The sequence below is a fragment of the Brachionichthys hirsutus genome, chromosome 11, assembly GCF_040956055.1.
Source record: "Brachionichthys hirsutus isolate HB-005 chromosome 11, CSIRO-AGI_Bhir_v1, whole genome shotgun sequence".
NCBI lineage: Eukaryota > Metazoa > Chordata > Actinopteri > Lophiiformes > Brachionichthyidae > Brachionichthys > Brachionichthys hirsutus.
The window spans coordinates 4,003,986-4,023,234 of record NC_090907.1 but is presented as its reverse complement, the minus strand read 5'-3'; the positions used below and the strand labels follow the sequence as shown (position 1 = coordinate 4,023,234).

General features: G+C 47.6%; 1 protein-coding gene across 1 annotated transcript; it reads right to left on the bottom strand.

Annotated features, from left to right (window-relative positions):
• Nucleotides 1–5,757: 5,757 nt before the first annotated feature.
• LOC137901609 (protein FAM131A-like) lies at nucleotides 5,758–17,731 on the bottom strand. Its single transcript, XM_068745654.1, has 5 exons — nucleotides 17,681–17,731; nucleotides 11,544–11,637; nucleotides 11,263–11,445; nucleotides 7,182–7,313; nucleotides 5,758–6,380 (listed from the first exon to the last, which is right to left on the bottom strand). Exons 1-5 carry the CDS (start codon nucleotides 17,714–17,716, stop codon nucleotides 5,758–5,760), a joined length of 1,068 nt encoding a protein of 355 aa, XP_068601755.1. The 5' UTR covers nucleotides 17,717–17,731.
• Nucleotides 17,732–19,249: the final 1,518 nt, after the last annotated feature.

The window sequence follows — 19,249 nt, the reverse complement described above, 5'->3', positions numbered from 1 at the left end:
GCGTGGAATGAAACCTGAGCGGTTTAAGACGCGTACAAATATCTCTGCAATGATAGCACCTATAGCGTGTTAGTCAGAGGCCGTGGCTTTAGGGTTGGAAATATTGCTTTTCATTTGAAGCAAAAATGTTCATAAAAAAGCTGTAATATTTCTAAGAGAGATTTTGTTTTATTAAATTAGGGCGGCGTAGGAGGTACCGGGTTGGGAAGCCGGCCTTAATATGTTCTCCCCGTGTCTGCTGCGGTTCTCTCCGGGTTCTCCGGTTTCCCCTTACCACCAAAAGCATGCAACTTAGGGGTGAACTGGTTAGTCCGACTTGCCCGTAGTCTATGAGTGAGTGTGTGTGTGTGTGTGTGTGTGTGTGTGTGTTTGTGTGCACACCTTCTGGGCGTGAATGACGACATGCTGGTTGTAGGCCATCACCACGATGTCGTGCGGCTCAAACTGGCTGATGTCAGCTGATATTAAGTAGTCATCTCCCAGACATCGTACACCACCGCCTGTGCTGCTCTGCCGGTCGGTCACAGCGCCACCTACAGGACCAGCTGAGACACGCGGGTTGGTTGAGACAGAATAACCAGAACATTTAGATGGTGAAACTCATGAAATATATTAATAAGTGCGTGTGTTCACTTTACATCTTTGCCAAACTACTAATAATTTTGACTGGTAGATTTGCAAAGGCTGCCTTGGTTTGATTAGCGTCGGCTAGCTGCGGCGGTGGGCTGAGTGATGCGTTTGCTTACCAGTGTGTCCACATGTGGATCTGCTGTTTCTGCTGAAAGGGGCCGAGCAGCTGGATTCGCCCGGGCCCTCCTCTCCAAACAAACCAGAATGATCCCCTGAGTCCAGAAAAGGCTCATAATGGGGATCCAGAGAATTGGATGATCCGCCCAGAGTGCCGTCTGACCGATAGGAGCTGGAGGTGCTGTAACGGGAGGATGAACGGTAGGACGATGAAGAGCGGCGGCTCGAGGATGTCAGCGATGCCATCGTGGAGGATATACCACTGTCGCCCTATTCTCACAAAGTGATTTATGTAATATGGGTCCAACAGCTTGAACTCTCTCTCTCTCTCACTGTCCAGGGGTCTTTGTTGTGGGCTTTTATAAAGCCGAGGTGCATTGTGGGTGAGTAGGCAAAGCTAGTCATTTATAGCATTCTTCCTTTAGCCCTAAATGGAGCGATGCCCAACCGCCGGTGCCGAGAGTGTAACGGACAGTCCGATAAGGGTTGGAGTCCCCTTAGAGATAAGCCTGACGGGGGCCTCTTGGAGATTCTTCAAGCATGCAGTCAGAAATAGAAGCGGGGTGAGCGGTCAGGTCGTCCGTCGGACTGACCCGGCTCACAGCGTCAACGAACGCCTTATCAATAATGAAAGAGAAAATTGACCATTTTTGCAGATAAAGAACAGATAGACTTTGAAGTTCAAATCAGAAACCGAGAGGAGAACAGATCCAGCCCCTAAAATCCTGAAACAAGCTACGTGGTTGTCAGTCGGACAAAAGTTAAAGTGCGCAGTCGTCCCTGACCTTCACATTTCCTCTGTAAAAGCTTTAATTGAAGTGACATTTGCCAACAGGCGGCGTGTTTGTCCTCTGCGTTCCATTTATTTCTTTATTTATGCCTTACTCGCGTGTGTTTTAGACTCCAGGCATTCAGCAGCTCATTATTTTGCCCTTCAAGATAATGTTGCCTCAGTGAAAGCAGACACTTCATAAAGCTATAAAAGTGAAAGATTCCAGTTAGTACAAGCAGCATGCATCGACGTGACAGTCCCTCTTTGTGCGCTCAGTGAGGACGCTTGTATCTGTCCTTGGGTAAAATATTATCCTGTCATTAATCATCTGCGGCGTCTTAAAAAAATCGGAAACAGACTGACCTGGGAAACGGTACAGGATGGCAGAAAATAGATTAAAAAAAAGTTTTAAGAGAGATTCAGCTGTTTACTTCAACTCTTCACAGCAGAAGAGTTTGCCTGTTCCACCTGAACGTAACGGTGGCATTGTGTTAACTCTTTGAGTGCCATTGACGTCTAAAGAAACATTCACTGCCAACCCTGACATTGAAATCTGCCTCTCTTCAACGGCCAAGAACTCCAGAATGCAAAATGGTAGGAACACAGTTTATTTTTCTAAAGAAGAGACTTTAGGTTCGCCGTGTGCATAGTCATAGTAAAGAATATCCTGAGAGGCTTGGAATATCGGGGGGGAAATGCGTGAAAACTGTGGCAAATATTCACTTGTGCTGATTCCTGGGGAATTAATGGGGCATGCTCTCATCTCTCTCCACCAATGGTCCCCTCCGTTATTGTGGCATTCAAAACCGGATCGATGTCTGAACATCATCAACAGGTGATAAATTAATGTGATCCTGAGATCCTGAGTATAAAACTGAGGCGTTTTAACGTGTGATGAGCCCCAACAGTAATCTGTTACCTCACCCGGACTGGAACCACATTGTGTCTCTCTGTCCTTTGTCCTCCCATGATGATCACACATTAGCCTGAAATCCATCACGTCCCGCTCTGACATTCCCCCCCACCCTCCCTCTTCCAGCCCGCCAAATGGATTACCACCCCCCTTCGGCTTCCCCGGGGCCCGATGATGTCACGGAAAAAAGAAATACCTCCTGCTGCAGTGATCAGTGACACCCACTCCACTTTGTTCGGTTTCTCTAACGGCCGTCCTTTGCTCTGGTAATGACTTCGTGATGATAATGTCGTCATGTCGGGGAAGCTAATTGCACCAGGCTTTATGAGGTGAACACCACCGCGGGGGGGGGGGGGGGGGGGGGCGGCGTCAAAAGAGGTGACTGCAGTTCATTATCGAACCATAACCATAAAACATGGATCCACTGAGATGAATGGAGCGCTCCACATTTCTCCTCGCAGCATAATAGAAATGATCACATTACGCCATTTCAAAGAACAATAACAATATTTTATTAACTCCAAATAATATGAGATGCAGCAAACATTTTTCAAATCCAAGGTGGTAATAATTAACTACATTCAGGCAAACGAGGACGAGAAGCGAAGAAAAACAAAGTCCGGTTTGAGACCTCGGATGGAGTGAGAGCGTTTGAATGATGCTGATGGTGACATGCTAACTGCTCGGGGTGTATCGCTTTGCTTTCTGAGCTCTAACCAGTGTTGTATATGTCTGTGTGTGTGTGTGTTTGTGTGTTCAGCCTCGGTTGTGTTTGCAGGTTTTGTCCCAATAGTCACCGCTGGAGGTCGGCGGCGTGGAGGCAGCTTTCCTCGGGCCCTTCGGCTCGGATCTGAAATGGTAAGTAGGTTACGGTTACGGGGTGATGTGTGTGTGTGGGGGGGGGGGGGACGACACCGCTGACTGAATACTCATGCACTCTGTTGCCGTGACACGATCAGACAGATGTTTAGATGTCTTTTTATAGAGATGGGTTCTCCCGCCACAATCACAGGAACTCACTGAGGGAGAATGTGTCTCTGCTAAGAATCCAAAGTCACTGTTTGCCTTAAGAGAACAAACAACAACAACAAAGAAGCAAAGAACCACTGCTCAGATGTGCAGGGATTAGGATTGGGATTTCAGGTCAGGATTAAATGACACACACACACTGCCTGGGGAGAGGACACTCAGCAAGACAGACGGAGTCAATGCACTGTGGCGGACAGACTGATGAACGGCGGGCAGGTGGGGGGGGGGAAGGACCGAAAGGACAGCAACCTCCAGCTGCGGCAGAACATGAGACGCAACGAGATCCCTGCAACAGAGTTCCAGCGCCGTTTCACTCATCAGGGAGGGAAGGTAGCCGAGCTACAGCCTGGGGGGGGCAACGTGGGGGGACGTCAGAGACGATGAATGAAAGGCACAGCTTCAGTAATTCCCCCTGAGTTGCCGCTGTCTTTTCCAAACCTCCTCACACATGCAAAGATAAGTCCAGGTATAGTCGTCTGATTTCAGACCCACCGGTCCCAGATGTTCTGCACTGTGTGCTCGTTTTAGATCTCCAGCACCGGCAGAAGTTCAACCTCCAACCAGAAGACAACCACACCAGACGCTGCTTTAAAGGGAATCGCTGCATCCGAGCGGGTTTGGGTTGGATATTCACGCAAGCTTCAGGAGCTCGCTGACATCTCACATTTACAACCAATCACAGAAACACCGACGCAAAATGTTTTAAAAAACACACACACTCGCAAATTGAGGCATACCCAAACAGCGAAACTGCAATAACGAGGGATGGAGAGGAACGAATCTGTGCTTGGATTGTTTGTAGAAAATGACTGCGCACGCCAGGCTTTTTCACAAACACACAAACGGAGCGCGAGAGATGAGCGCCGGTGCGTATGCAGGCGGATGGATGATCTGATCCAGTGGGATTTCCTGAGTTGTATGAATGACAGTCGATATGGGAGAACCTCCATGTCGCCGCACGGATGGGAGGTCTCTGCACGTGTCCCATAAACGTGCGTTCTCGAAAAGACGCGTAGAAGAAAAGGCAAAGCTTTTCCATGAGTGGGAAGGAGAGCAAAGGAAGAAGACGAGCGCGGTTCAACGAGGATCATGACGTATGGCAATAACAAACCGTATCACAGTACCCTCTTCTGAAATAAAAAATAGCTTTTTTTTGTTTGTTTTGTTCACATTATAACGTTCATTTTTTTTGTTTTTCAATTAAACAATATCACACAGTGATAACAAAGAAAAGGAGAAATATACAGCCACGTTAGCTTCGTGCAAAAAACCACATACACTGGCACGCCGCATAGGCGTAAGAGATTAAAGCAAGACGATGCATACAAAAATATAGAAAATCTCCAGTTTCTTTTCTGCCTTCCTGCCGGCTGCTTGTCACCAAAGGGTCACTGCAGGAACATTCTGCCAGTGTTTGTTGTCGCCGCTGCCGCTGTTCTGTCCGTTTGTGTTAAAGAATTACAAAAGTTCTCATGTCTTCCATGCAGGAATCCACAGAACCCTGGATATATCAAGTAGCTATAGAAGATCAATTACAGTCTGTCGAAATGATGTTTGCAATAGCGTGAACGACAACATTTGAGTGATAGAAAACTAGTACAATAAAAGCATGTCATTTCTGTCTTATAACGTGTGACAAATCTTTTTTTTTTTTTACTTTCTTAATTTAAAATACATACTATGTCCTGTCACTTTGAAGACATTCCAGCATTTGCTCATAATAGTAGTGACAGGATTTAATAGTTTGGCATATGCCGCAAGCCATGCCCGAAAGGATGATGTGGTGTGTCTTGCAAAAGGATGGGGGGGGTTGATCTCAGGATGGTCCTCCCTCCTTTGGGAGCGCAGGGGAGGGGGTTATACAGAACAGCTGAGATTACAAACCGTGCCCGAGACCGGGTTAGCCCATCAATGTCAGCACTTGCAAAACACATGCAAAGATAAGTTTTGGACTCGAGTCATTGTGCACTTCGCGGAAACCGGGAAGGGGCGGCGCCGAGACAAGTAAGTCCAGCCCACAGCGCTCCTGTCATCACGCTGGTGAAAAAAGAAAAAAAAGATTGTTTGGACGCCTTCAAAGAGAAACGTAACTGAATGGAGACAAAAGAGCAGTTTTGGGTTCGAACGGAGTTCAGATGCTGCAAGTAAGGCAAAGACGGATGCTTCGGTCAAAGAAACGACAGGCAGGTAGGCGGAGCCTTGTCAGACGCCGTGGAGGAGAAGGGGAGTCTTTGCAATAAAGGAATCTCTCCAAAGAGCTTGAAGGGACGAAGCACTGACATCAGACGAGAAGGAGTCATTGTTGGTTTGGCTCTGCTGGCCTCTCCTCCTCGTCTTCGTCCTCTTCATCAAGAGACACGACACCAGAGGAGGCCACGTCGGAGACCCTCCTGCGTGGGTCGTAGCCAGGCGGGCACTCCACCCCGCTGCCCTCTGCCTCCACCTGGCACAGGGTGTTCTCGTAGTCCTTGCAGGGGGTGTCGTCGTCCTCGCCAGGTGACAGGTACGTCTCAGAGTAAGACATGGAGTAGCAAGGAGAGTCCTGACCACCGCAGGGCCTGATGCCCCCCCCACCCAGGCTGTGGAATCCGCAGTCCGCCCTACTTTGCCCACTCTGCCCCACCCTCTGAAGTCTGGCCAGCAGTAATTCCTCCCCTCCCTGCAGCGCCGACAGGATCTTGGCGACGAGCTCCGCTGCGTTGCTGTGGGAGGCGCGGTGGCCCCCCAGGTCACGCAGCAGAGGGTGGTGCTCGTCCAGGCTGCAGAGGCTGGAGCACAGGGTGTCCGGAGAGGCCGCCGTCGGGGAGGGCTCCCCGCTGCCACCTCCTCCGCCCTCGCAGCAGAACCCTCTCAGGCCCAGGTGTTGGCAAAGCTGGCTGTGGATCAGGTCCTTCAGGTAGGGGGGGTACGATGGGACATCTAGTGGGAAGGGAACAGACCGTGATGAAGAAGAACAAGGATAAAAGAATAAAAGAAAGTTAAGAAAAACTATTTGTGCTAGCACAGCAGGGGTCAATGCATATTTGGGTTTTTCAATTTTCTTTTAATAATAACAGAATTACTCATGACAGCTGGTACCGGTTTCCATAGCAACAATAAATCCATTCACTATATCGTTTGTCAGGGTTTAGTCACCAAAAAGTTGTTGTTTTTCTGACCGATTAACAGAAACCAACGTGGAAAAATATGAAATATATAAACCGTGAAACGCAAAATCTAATGATTTTTAAAACTTCACTCGTCCAAAGAAATTCAAAAACATGAAGACGTGTTTCACATTCGACAATGAATGTCTACAAGTGTCCTAAAGAGACAATTTAGGACATGATCAGTGCACCAGTTTGACTTTGGAGACATTATTGTCCTTCGCCTCGAGACAAAGAAGCCAAAGATGAATAAACACTGAGCTAAAGCTAAGCTACTAGCTGCAGTGCAGGTTATTGGCAGTTCAGTGTAATCAAGATGAAAGCTCTGGTACACACACACACACACACACACACACACTGTCATCTAATACACTGTGTATTTACAGTCTGCTCACACACCATCATCTTGCAGGCATTGTCTTTGCAGCCAAGGAAATAATATTAAAATTGCAAGAGGAATATCAAATTGCACCGATGAACAATAAAAACAAAGTTGGGTGGGGATGAAAACTCAGCCACTGGGACAATGAAAAGGAAGAGACGGGGGGGGGGGGGGGGGTGCGCGCGTGCGTACCTGTGCTCTGTGTGGTTGGTTCGTTGGCAGGCAGAAAGTCCTCGTCATATGAGTCATCGTTGGACTCGTCGCCGTCCACAGAGGACCAGGCCCTCAGTTTCGCCTCTGCTATGGCGAACTGCTCAGCCACACCTGCAAAAACACACACACACACACACACACACAAACACACTCATAAGCTGCACATGTACGAACGCACATAGTTGGCATGGTAACAGGGAGGCAGCGGACCAATGTGTCTCCATGGGAAGAGAAGCGAAGACTGTCGTTAGACTGGACAGAGAGAATATTCCCTTTACGTGTCGTCTGGTGGAATAGAGACGGAGGCCCCTGAGGGTCAATTACAGGTTGACAAATAGGAGGAGACAAAGAGCTGACAATCTTTGTGTGTGACGCACGGAAACCGTGCAACAGGTTTGCTTTATATTCACCGCTCTACTATTTCACAAATCAAAAGCAAAAATACTTTCAGTCTCCAAGTTCAAAGGCTTGATAATAAAGAGAAAACTGAAGGAAGGTTTGAATTTGATTTACAGCAATTTGTGAAATCATCTGAAGACAACCTGTCAGAGGAAGCAACACAAAATAAATATACCATAGCACAAAAGTCAAGGCACAACTACGGTTGATAAGTGTGCAAAGTTTGGCGATGGCAGAATGTCTAGCCTGTAAGGAATGCGGCGAATAAAAACTGGTTACAGACTGACAGGAAGAAAAACTGCAGTGAACAACACACAAGCTAACTAAAGCCTGGTTTCACAAAGATCCAGAGCGCCTGGGAGCGTCTCCCCGATGCTGGTGGAAACTAAATTGGCTGAGACAGCCCAGAAAGGCCGGTCTCGGCTCATTCCGGCTGAAGCCCCCGGGAGGTGCGTTTGTGCTGTGAAAGCCCGAAGATCCCAGGAAGACCTGAGTCCTGACCTCAGAAGCTAATTTACTGATCCGTCCACCGCCGAAATGAGATTCGATGCTGAATTCCAGAGACAGCAAGTAATAAAGTAGAAATACTTTGAATAGTTTTCAGGTATTAGTGTTTAACTTCAGTACTTTTTTATTTTTGGCAATACTTTTATAGTTTTTAAACAAATATCGAAATCGAAATATTTCTTGTGTGTGTAGGTGTGTGTGTGTGTGTGTGTGTGTAGGTGTGTGTGTGCGTGTGTGTCAGCATGTGTCACAACCAGTAAAAGAACACGAAGGTCGAAGTGACCAGTCGCCTCCAATCCTCATCATCAGCTGTCTAATCAGAGAGTACATTTTTCTTTTTCCCTCTCCTCTTCCTCGGGTCCATCTGTTTTGTATTCCTTCCCACTCATCCCTCCCTTCTTCATGTCACGCCTTTCTTCCAGTCGCCCCTCTCAATAAAACGCTGCATCTCCCCCCCCCCCCTCTTTCTGATCGTCCGCTCTTCTTTCACCGTTCAATCTTTCATTCTCATCCCTCTCCTCTCATTTGGAGTCCAATCTCTCTGACTCCGTCTCCTCAGCTCCTTCTCTTTACGGCTCTCCCTCTCTGACTCCCTCCAGTCAATGCTCAGTATTCATGCGCTGCCTCCCGCAGAGAGCGATCGATTCATCTTCTACTGTAGCCGGGCCCTGAACTCTCTTCACTCAGAGCGGCACATCCTCCGGTAAACGCAGACTTGCTGGCTGCTCTCATCGCTCCTTTGAGAGCCTTTTTTAATTCCTCTAAATCACAAGGACAGAACGGTTTGATTCGCCTCTGTCCATATTTTAAAATAAATGAATAATTCAAGCTTAGTCACAGACCCACATGCTGCACACAAATAAATCTATGCTATCTGTCACAAGACACAAACATGTTCCATCTATTGTGAACGCAGGTACAAATATTTGTTTAGTAGGTTTAAAAAGGTTTGTTTTTTTAATTGCATGAGGACATATGTATATGCAGTACAACCTGCTCGTGCACAATACTTGCAGCTTGTGCCGTTTTTCACTGGATTTTTTATTTCCCTCTCAAGGCTTGTTCAAAAAGTCCAGCAGATGGCAAATATATTGAAATATATAAAACACTGAATGAACAGGTCGGGCCTGGTCAAAGCTCATTGGCTCAAGTAAAATGAAAAGTGTGTGTGTGTGTGTGTGTGTGTGCATCTGTGTGTGTGTGTGTGTAAATGATATAAAATAAAACAAAAAACAAAAGCAAGTCTCTGGCTGCAAAAACTAAGCAATGAACTGGAAGACATTGAACGCCCCACGAAGCCGGGTGGAGACTCCTTGACTGTTGGTGGAGTGGTGCTGCAGGGTTAACTTTAAAGAGTGTGTGTGTGTTGGGGGGGGGGGGGGGGCAGGAGCCCAATGGGACACTCCCTCCTGTGTTTGCAGCTCTCTGTTGTGTACACTGGCGTGTTCTAGGGTTCACACATTTCCTTTATATGTTAACAGGCGGGGAGACATTCAGACAGTGTGTCCAGTCGCCAGCAGCCACACCACCAAGGGGGTGGTGTGGCCCTCACTCTAGACAAGGTGAGGGGTAATATAAAGTAATCCCCCCCCCCCCCACATCCATCTTACACTAATATAACAAAAGAGGTGCAGAACATCAGAAACTCTGCATGCTTCTGAAATCTCATTCCAATAATTTAGACCAAGTAAAGGATCGTAAAAATGACAGCATGAGAACAGAAGCCGTGCAAAAAGTACGAAATGAAAGAGGAAAGAAAAAAGGAAGGAGAACAGAGGAGGCCCGGGGGATAATCGCTCAGTCATGGTTGCACTAGCCAGGAGCAAAACCTTAGTCTGCAAATTAACCTTGAGACTCTGCATTGCAGGGAGCGAGCGAGGGAGCAGGGAAGAGGGACGGGGGTGAAACAGACAGAGAGAAAAAAAAACAGAGGGCAGAGAGGAGCATTTTAAGAGGGAGCTGTGTCCGTTAGAGCAAGGGGTTAATGGAACGAACGTAAAAGATGAAGTGAGCGACAGAAAGATGGAGACAGAGTTCTGAGTGAGAGGCGCTCTGACAGGAACGACCATGTATGGACGGAGGGGGAAGTAAATTAGCTGTAGAATCACCTGGCGTCAGCACGCACTCTGAATCTGGAGCGTCACATCTCAGCCGTGAATAACATCAAATCATGAGTCGTGTCTATAATTGTGATGCTGTTTGTTTACCAGGACTGTAAATGTGATTAAACTCTGATTCCGTTTTGATCTTTTCTAATCTTGGGTTAGTTGTTTGGCATAACTTTAACAAAATAGTCACAGTTTAATATTATTAAAAATGTTAAAGATCAAGAAAAATGCCATTCTGCCATATTTTGGATGTGTTAGCCAAGTTTCAGGAAATCATATTGAAACATATTATGACCCAAAGGAAATAATTTTGACAGATCAGCAAACTAAACGGGCAATTCAATTCCCTAAAAGACTTGGGGAATTGATTTATTGCCCTGCTTGATCTGCGGGAGTCTGACTGGATTCTCCATGCACACTGAAATGATTCAGGCAGTTTAAAGACTTACAATGTGTACGCTCAAACAAAGGATTATCTCCAAAGTGTAACTTGTACATGTGACTATAGGCATAAAGAACTAGTTAGTAGTTACATGTGTTTTTCTGCTTCAATTTGATCCTTCTGTTTACCATATGAGGCTTCTGGACTGTCCTATATTGTCTTCTCCATAGAAACACAATACTAATACACTGGGAGCACATTCCAAACAACCTCGGAACACTGCTCAACTGCAGTGCATTATGGGAACATTTGTATGTGGCCTCCCCTGAATTTGTCCAAATCTCGGTAAGACATCCAAAGGACACATGAACAATAGATTAAAGTGAACGTCTCTGCTCGAAACTTAAACTGAAACATCTCCCTGATGTCAGTTGGCATCTATTTCTGTCATTTACATCGACATAAATATTCCGCTGCTCCACTTTAGATCATTTTTATGATGGTTTTCCCATTTAGTAACAATCTTTGCTATGATCATTATTTGCCATAACGGCTCTGTGAATCATCTTTTCCGTGTATTTGTTGTCAGCTGGTCCTTTTCCCTTCAACTTGCTTTGCATTTCTTGTCGTATTTTATCTAACAAGCGACCATCAGAAGGCTTACCGGCGGCAAAGCGCGCCTCCTGCTCTCCCTCGGTGAGGTCGGAGTAGGAGTTGAAGTCTGATTCCAGAGCCGCTGGACTATCGATAGGCTTACACCAGCCTTTCCACTCTATCAGATGGGCCACCCTGCCCTGAGCCATCGCGGTCGGCTTCGTCACATGGTCCTTCACGACCTGGGAAATTCCTGCAGGGAAGAAAAAGCGAGGGATTATGCTGCAGCATCGTTTCTGTGATAATCACGTGTGCTTTTACAGGATATCGGTGTCTTATTCCGGCACTCACCGTGGAGGGAGGATCGCGCTAATGCAGCAATCTCTTGAATGGTGAGAGCTCTTCTTGACTTTGGCAACATTTCAACAGTGTCATCAACATTCACCTGAAAGAACGAGAGGAAAATGTGTGAGTCGAGGGAAACAGGAGCAGCAGCTCAGCGCGGCGTGACTGCGAGCTGCCCCCCCCCCCCTTCCTGCTATATCATAAAGGAAAACAGTGTTTTCATGGAGGAGAGACGCCACTTCAACCAAGTCAGTCCTCCCAGGCCTGAAGCATGAGTGAGTTCCTCTTTACATAGCAAGCAATGATTTTAGAGAATCATGAGACATGTGCTAATTATATTAATGATCACAACTTTAAGAAAAGCTTTAATTTCTTTTTTTACTTTCAAAAATGGCAAGCAGGAATATGTGCCTGTCAGACATTAGTATTCCTGTAGTACCCCCCACACACACACACACACACACACACACACACACACCAGTCTTGCTGCCAGCTGTTGCCAAGGTGCAACTTTCGACATTCCAAAATGCAAAACCGTTTCTTTCTCTTCTATTTGAACGAGTTCCTGTGCAACAGAAGTAGAAACTAGGAAGGGCCGATACCGCTGGCCAGTGTTAGTCTCGTGTTAGCTCAAGTGGTTTGTTAAGAACCTCATCCTTTTTTGCTCGTGAGAAAAGCAGCAGCTGTGGCGATGCTTCACACATAAAACTCAGAGTGCGTCGCTGCGCCTACGACTGCAGGCAAACACGCAAAGGAATAAATACGTGTGTCTGCAGCTCTGTCGTACATTTACACGTCTTCTGTAAACTCTGGCGGAGCCAGATGTCGCTCTTCGGAGATCTCTGATGCAACCGCACACAAGCACATAATTGGAAGCGCTTATTGAAAGGAAACTGATAAAGCCCTGTGTGCAGGCAGCTGGATAATTTCCCCGCAGCGACTTAACCGAAGCCGACAGTGAACAAAAGACTGACCCCTCCACTTGGTCCGTCCTCCATCGAATCTGTCTGTTGCATAAAGCCAGTTCGCCGAGGGAGTATCAGGTGTTGACGTGTTCTTTTGTCTGCTAACTCTTTTTATAGTCCTACCTGTGCTCACGTGTAAAAAAAAAAAAAAGGGCACGTCAACAGCAAAGGCCACGTGCCGAACTATCATGTTGTTACTCAGTATGGGTCAACACGCCTGGCTGACTGAACCATTTGATGATGCTTTTCAGCAGACAAGTACTTCTCAACAGGGGCAGAATGTCCAGTGCTGCCTGTGGGGGGGGGGGCCTCAGGGTCTGCGGGGGGGCCTCAGGGTCTCCCTTCAATTTAGAAAGAAAAGTCTTTTTCACTTTGTGGAGCATTATGAGACTGTCAAACAACGTGAGGAATTACGCTGCCGAGTCATTTTGACGTGAAATATTCCTATTTTCTCTACAATTATTACTGAGGCACTAGTCAATTAGCACTGCATCCAATTTGCAATGAATTATTTATAATAAAAAATAAAATAAAAAACCTAACAGCACAATGAAGAACACCCAGAGCTCGGTTCTGACCTCATCCTGTAAATAGCAGCGGATTTCTCCAGCCCAATAACAAACACAGTTGTCCAATAGAGGGGCTCTGCGAGAGCAAAGGAGGACCCTGAGCTGGCGACGCTATCAGCAGCTGCCGCGGGGCGTGATAATCCTCTTGTGCTGCAGAGCAGCTCACAGATCAGAGGCAGGATAATCTGGAGATAATGCGACATATACCCTGGAGAGGAGTCAGAGCGATCGAAAGCGCGCGTACTTAAATTCCGAAATCAGACGTCAGGCAATGTTCAACGCCCACATCTGAAGGTGTCTTTTAGAACTCGTTTCACCGTTGTGTGGGAAAGATAGCCATCTCAAAATCCCTCGCCTCACTCTGAACCTGGAGTTTAATCGCATTCCCGTGTCGGTGTATCAAACGATGATGCATTTATTTGCCCTGAAATGTTGAAGAAGAAAAATATTTGAATTGAGATACTGCATACACAACATCCTCTACATCCTCAACTTCAAGACCTCAACCTCAACTTCAGACAGGGATTTAACTTTTCTAAACACTTAATTCAGCCTTAAAACCCTGCAGGACCACACCTCTGGGAAAATATTTCTATCCATAGTCAGGAGAAATGCTAGAGAAACCCCACAGACGATGTGGCGTGGTCCTGAATCTTCATGGTCTGGTGATCGCAGACAGGAGTGGGGCTGTCATGACGACGCTCGGGGTCACTGTCGGCTTTTAAAATCATGAGTCAGCACGGCCCGGAGGAAAGCACAGCAGAGACTTTAACACGACATGAATGTTAGGAGACGAGCGCGAGCTGACAGCATGTGTGACAGGAAACCGACCACGCCGTGGCTCCAGCTGCGTCGCCTGGGAGCATGTGCACGCAGAAAAACACACTTTCACCTTTGGATGTGATCCTTCATGGAAAATTATTTTTTATTTTATATACACAACCAGGTTGCTGTGGCTGAGATGCGTGCACTTGTGTCTAATGTTCACATTTTTTCTGCCCTATTCTATCATTAATATTATGTTATACAACAGCAGAGTAAATGAAGTCAAATATATTTTCTGATGCATTACCTGTTTGCTATTAGTTTAGCAGAATGGCAACTGGTCACTGTGAAGCAATTCCTCTTGGAATCCCTGCACGCCTGGTTTGCTGACGGTATCACACGCCTGCAGAACGACTAAATGAGGAACTTCGGCTGCTCTCATTTACTGCAGACGGCGGTGCTCAGATGTCACATCAATAAAGGAATCTGTATGACTTCATATGTTTGGCATCATCCAATAGGGAGCATAAAGATACAGATAATTTTAAACCAAATTGTAGGCCTGATCACGGGTGTGTGTGTGTGTGTGACGTGCAATAGGATCAGCGATCCTGCTAACATGTCTCACGCAGCGCCCGGTATTCAATAACGCGCATGCATTCCATAATGGATCACTTAGACGCCGCTAATCGTCAGCAGACTGGCTCACGGTGACACATCACATGCACACCCAGATGGTGCACGCTGATGGATAAAAGAGGCAAGTTGCATTCATCCTCCTCATTACTGTCATCGTCACCATCGTCGCTGAGCCAATGATAAGCTCCCCACAAGTTCCACAACCTGAGTTTAAAATGCCCAGGGCAGTACTTCGCCTGGAGATACAGAATTAGCAGACGTGCACGAGCTTTTAACTGTATTACACGGGTTGGAAGGCTTGCTCTCATTATTGAAGTGGCCTAGAAACCCCTCCTCGTTTTTTTCATTACTACAATAAGGGGGAGACATATTTGTCATGCCAAACCTTGGAGACGGAAATATTATTAACTTTTGAACTCAAATTAAGGAAGTCATTCAAGTGTGGCATCCCACAGCGAGGTTGATCTACAATTGTGCATGTTGCAACACTGCAATCCGTCTATGGAGTAATAATCTGGAGATCCCATGTCCAATCCCCCCCCCCCCAAAAAATTAAAAAAATAATTGGAGTAGCTGCTCTATACGATAAATCACAAATTAAAAATTTGGAGGGTGTGGCTAATTGAAATAAAGAGTTGAGAAAATAATTTTCCACTTCATCTGGTGAATTACTGAGCCTGCCATCTTTGATTAGGCCAGTGCATAACTTGGTTATAGACGTAAGATTGGCTATAAGATAATGTGATATATAAAAGGCCAAAACCTGGAGTGATGCTATAATTTGTCATCTTTTTCCTGTCATCTGATGAAAATAGTTGTTGGGGGAACCTCTTAACCGGTGAAAGCATACTTCCATGAAATAAAAGTGTAATTTACCTCGTTTCAAAGGTTATATCTGTTTAAAATTATTTAAAAATGCCAACTTACATGCGTCAGTGAATAAAGGAATAAATAAATAAAAATTGGCACACGTGTTTTGCCAAGCTGAACCAGAACCAGCTGAAAAGAATAAAATGCATATGATTGTTGAGGGCACCTCGCTGAAGTCCAGTAAACCCAAGGGTGACGTCAGAATCAGTCTGCGCGCCAAGGAGGTCCGCGCGTTCCCCAAATGCGCAAGGTCGGACAGGGAGCTTGTTGCGCTCCGGTCCGTGCGCAATGACCCGTCAACCGCCACTGTCAGGAGGAAGAGAGCCACGTGATTGTTACAGGTGATGAAGAGCCAGGACTCATATGGGGGGGGGGGGGGGGGGGGGCGAGCTCCGCAACATTTTACAGATCAAAGAGCTTCTGATTTGAAAATCCGATAGTTAACTACAAAACTTCAAAATATTTCAACAGATGTTCTTTGAGGATTTAATTAAAAGGTACGTTACGCAACTTGAAAGGCGTCTTAAGCTTCATGCACTTCCAGAATAATCGGAACAAGTCTGGCTGTCGGGCTCACAGGAGCCTTCCTTGCAGCCTGTTCTGCAGCCTGGGGGGGACTTCCATGCGCGTTCGAGCCATGCCGCGTCATGCAGGTGAGGCGCGCGCAGCCGCTCGAGCCTGATCGATATTTCATGAAGCTGGTTCCGCTTTGTCGGAGGCAGCGAGGCAATAGGCTAAAGCACAGAATGCACATTCCCTGACGTCACACGAAGACCTGGCGGTGCACGGAGCCCAGATGTCACTCAACAACCCCCGCGTGGCCGTCACTAGTGCGAACCCTCGTCGAGACCCGAAGCTCGTAGAGCAAACGCGCTGCTTAGAAACCCGCACCTGTGGATTAGGGCTGCGCGACACTTCAGCACCTGGACAGCTCCCCCCCCCCCCCCACACACACACACACACACAGACGCACACTGAGATCCTGCGCGTGCTCGTCACTCTTCAAATCTGATTTGCTAAACGAGATTAAGAGGCGGGACATAAATGTCAGCGTCTGGCTGCTCGTTCCTGCCCTCCGGTGCAGGGAGGCGGTTCGAGTTACTCGATTAGTCGCCAACATGCACCCAGTTCGGATACTGAGGCACATCTGGAACAACTCCCCCCCCCCCCCCCCCCTGCGGAGGGGGGGGGGGGGGGGAGTCATTGTGGCAAAACGGAATAAACTGACAGCCTGAAAAATCTCACACACAGAAACCTTCTGGGTTCGAGATAGTTTTTGTATTTTTATGTTATGTTATTTTATTTATTTATTTATGTAGCACCAGATTTAATCTCTCTTGTGACGCCCCCCCTGGTAATCCTCCATCTGTGGCTAATTTGTTAATTTGTTCGACGTCTTTTTTGCCCCCCCCCCAAATAATCATTGAGGTCTTCATATTGTTTTCTTATTTATTCTTTTCCCTTTCGCCCCTTGCACTCAGCCAAACACTCCTTATTCCTTCCCGTTGTCGTGGAAACTGCAGGAGACCTCATCCCCAACTCTCTCTCTCTCTCTCTCTGACAGACTTGAGACTTGCGAATAAACACAAAACAAGGTCAAGACTGTGTGTGTGATGTCATGCACGCGCTATGGGAGTCACACAGGTGGTGGCTGTTAACCTATTGCATGTTACACTCTATACGTGCAAAGACGCGCACTTGATGTGGGTTTTTCTGGGACTATAGCATGTCCTTATGAGACAGCGACAAGGCGCCAATCATCAAGAGACTGAGGCGACAGATTATAACCAATTAAAGGCGGGGAGGGTCTCGGACACGCGGGTATAAATCACAGCCCGACAGGCTGCGTGTGACGCGCGTAACAGCTGCAGAGCGCGTCTGTGACCGGGGTTGGGATGGATGAGAGGATGGAGGGATGGCTGTGGGGCAGCAGGTCGGTGTTATGGAGGCTACAGCCTGTCAAAATGAACAGCAAGATGGGGGTGATGTCTTGGGGAGCTCCGCGTCAGAGGTCGGGGTGGCACGTATAGAGGACGGCGGCATTGAGCGGAGCGGCTGGGAGACGCGCACGTACAGCCGAGGTGTAAACAACCACGAGATGCGCGGAGATGCGGCAGCAACAGGGAGCTGCAGGGGTCTCCGCAACAAGCGCATCGACTCCTGCATGCGCATTACGCGCTTCATGGGTTCGCCAACGTTTGGACACGTAAAACGGCAAAGTATATGGTCCGCGCATGAAACATCACTTTCATAGCGAGAAGGAATGAATCCCGACGTTCCGCGTTCACAATCTGAACGCTTTTTGCGCGCGCATGCGAGCAGAAACGGGTCCTACCTTGCAACTAATCTGGGTCAGCGCGGTCAGAACCATCGTGTCTGGATGAGCCTGGTCACAAACGTATAGAAGCCGTTTATCGGCGCCTCCCCTCGACGGCGTCAAGAGCGCCTCGGTCTCCTCCGCCTCTGACTGGCACGCGCAACAACGAAAAGGTTCCTCGCAACTCTCGTAGCATCGCGATGTTTCGGCTGCAGCTCTCCCGCATGCTCTGCCCCACGCACACGGAACCCCCTTCACACACGCACGGACTCGGGCGCCGTTTAACCTGTCGTTTATAGCCTGATATGTTATAAGTGTGAAACGCGCGTAAGGCTCCTTTATCATCCATCCCATGTCTCACATGTCCGGCGCACCATGCTGTGCACCATACAAGCACCATTCCGTCGCAGACACTGCAGGCTGCAGCAAAACAAATGCGGGGGGGGGGGTAATTAAATCAGGCTCTCCTTCATCGTGCGTAAGCGAGCAAGTTAAGACTCTTACCAACTGGCGCTTTGGAGCTGATACAGCCCATTTTCGCTGCTGCACGGAGAGCTTTTTTTTTTTCCGGAGATATCAATTTGCTTATCTCTAATTTCCTTGTGCAAGAAACGCCGCGCGTACCTCACTGGTGGAAAGCCTCTGTCACTGCCCTCCTCTACGGAGGCTCCGCTGGGCTCCTTTACGCGCTGCTGCTCTCAGATCGCCTCCAGGGCAGCGGAGGAGGAGGGAAGTCCAGCCATCACTTCTTCTCTTTGCGTTGTTGATTCTTCTTCGTTTATGATTTTCTTTCACATAAACATATATATAAATATATAAATAACTGCTTTATTGTTCTATTTTTTGTTTTTTTTTGTATCTCTTGGAGCAGTCTTAGCCCTATGTCACCGTTTGTAGGGTCTTGCCATGGGGTTCAGCACCACGGCGGAAGGACAGCGCTCCGTGACGCGGCGGGGGCAGCGTGGGTTTGTCTCCCGGGATGGCAGCTGAAGACGTCGGGTGTTCCCCTCTGAGTCACTCCCACTCGAGCCCACGCCACACACCAGCTCTCCGGTGCCCGTGCTCTCCGGTTCCCCGAGCTCCTTCTGTCGCCCTGGCGTTAAGTGGAGATACAAAAAAAAAAGCCACGCTTCACGCCTTATATACATCCCAAACGCGCGTCCGCCTACTTGTACACCCCCCCCCCCCCCCCCCTTGCTGGATAGAGGCGGAATGAGGCGTGATTGGCTGGTGTCACCTTACATGCACATGGAGGAGAGGGAGGAGTTAACGTACGCACACAAAAGTAAGTTGTCATGTCAGGCTTGCGTTTCTCCTCATCGATACGAAACAATGATAAATGAGCTCGTTAGGAGGCGGAGGAGTAACAACAACAACAACACACACACACACCTGTGCGATTTCAAGCACTTCATTGCATCTTTTATGTCTGTAAGTGATGATGTCATGTTGTCTCCAATCACGTTATATAGTGCATGGCGCATGGTGCATGGTGCATGGTGCATGGTGGCTGCAGGAACTTGCGTCGGTCATTGCATCTAGAAAAAATATCGCGTGATTTATCCCTTTATTAGGCCGGTTAGATTC

Excerpts from the sequence above, each read along its gene's own strand:
- LOC137901609 (XM_068745654.1), bottom strand. The coding sequence starts at position 17,716 with ATGGTTCTGACCGCGCTGACCCAGATTAGTTGCAAG. Across the intron at positions 11,638-17,680 it reads TGACCCAGATTAGTTGCAAG|GTGAATGTTGATGACACTGT; the intron begins GTAGGACCCGTT and ends TCGTTCTTTCAG. Across the intron at positions 11,446-11,543 it reads AGCGCGATCCTCCCTCCACG|GAATTTCCCAGGTCGTGAAG; the intron begins GTGAGTGCCGGA and ends TCTTCCCTGCAG.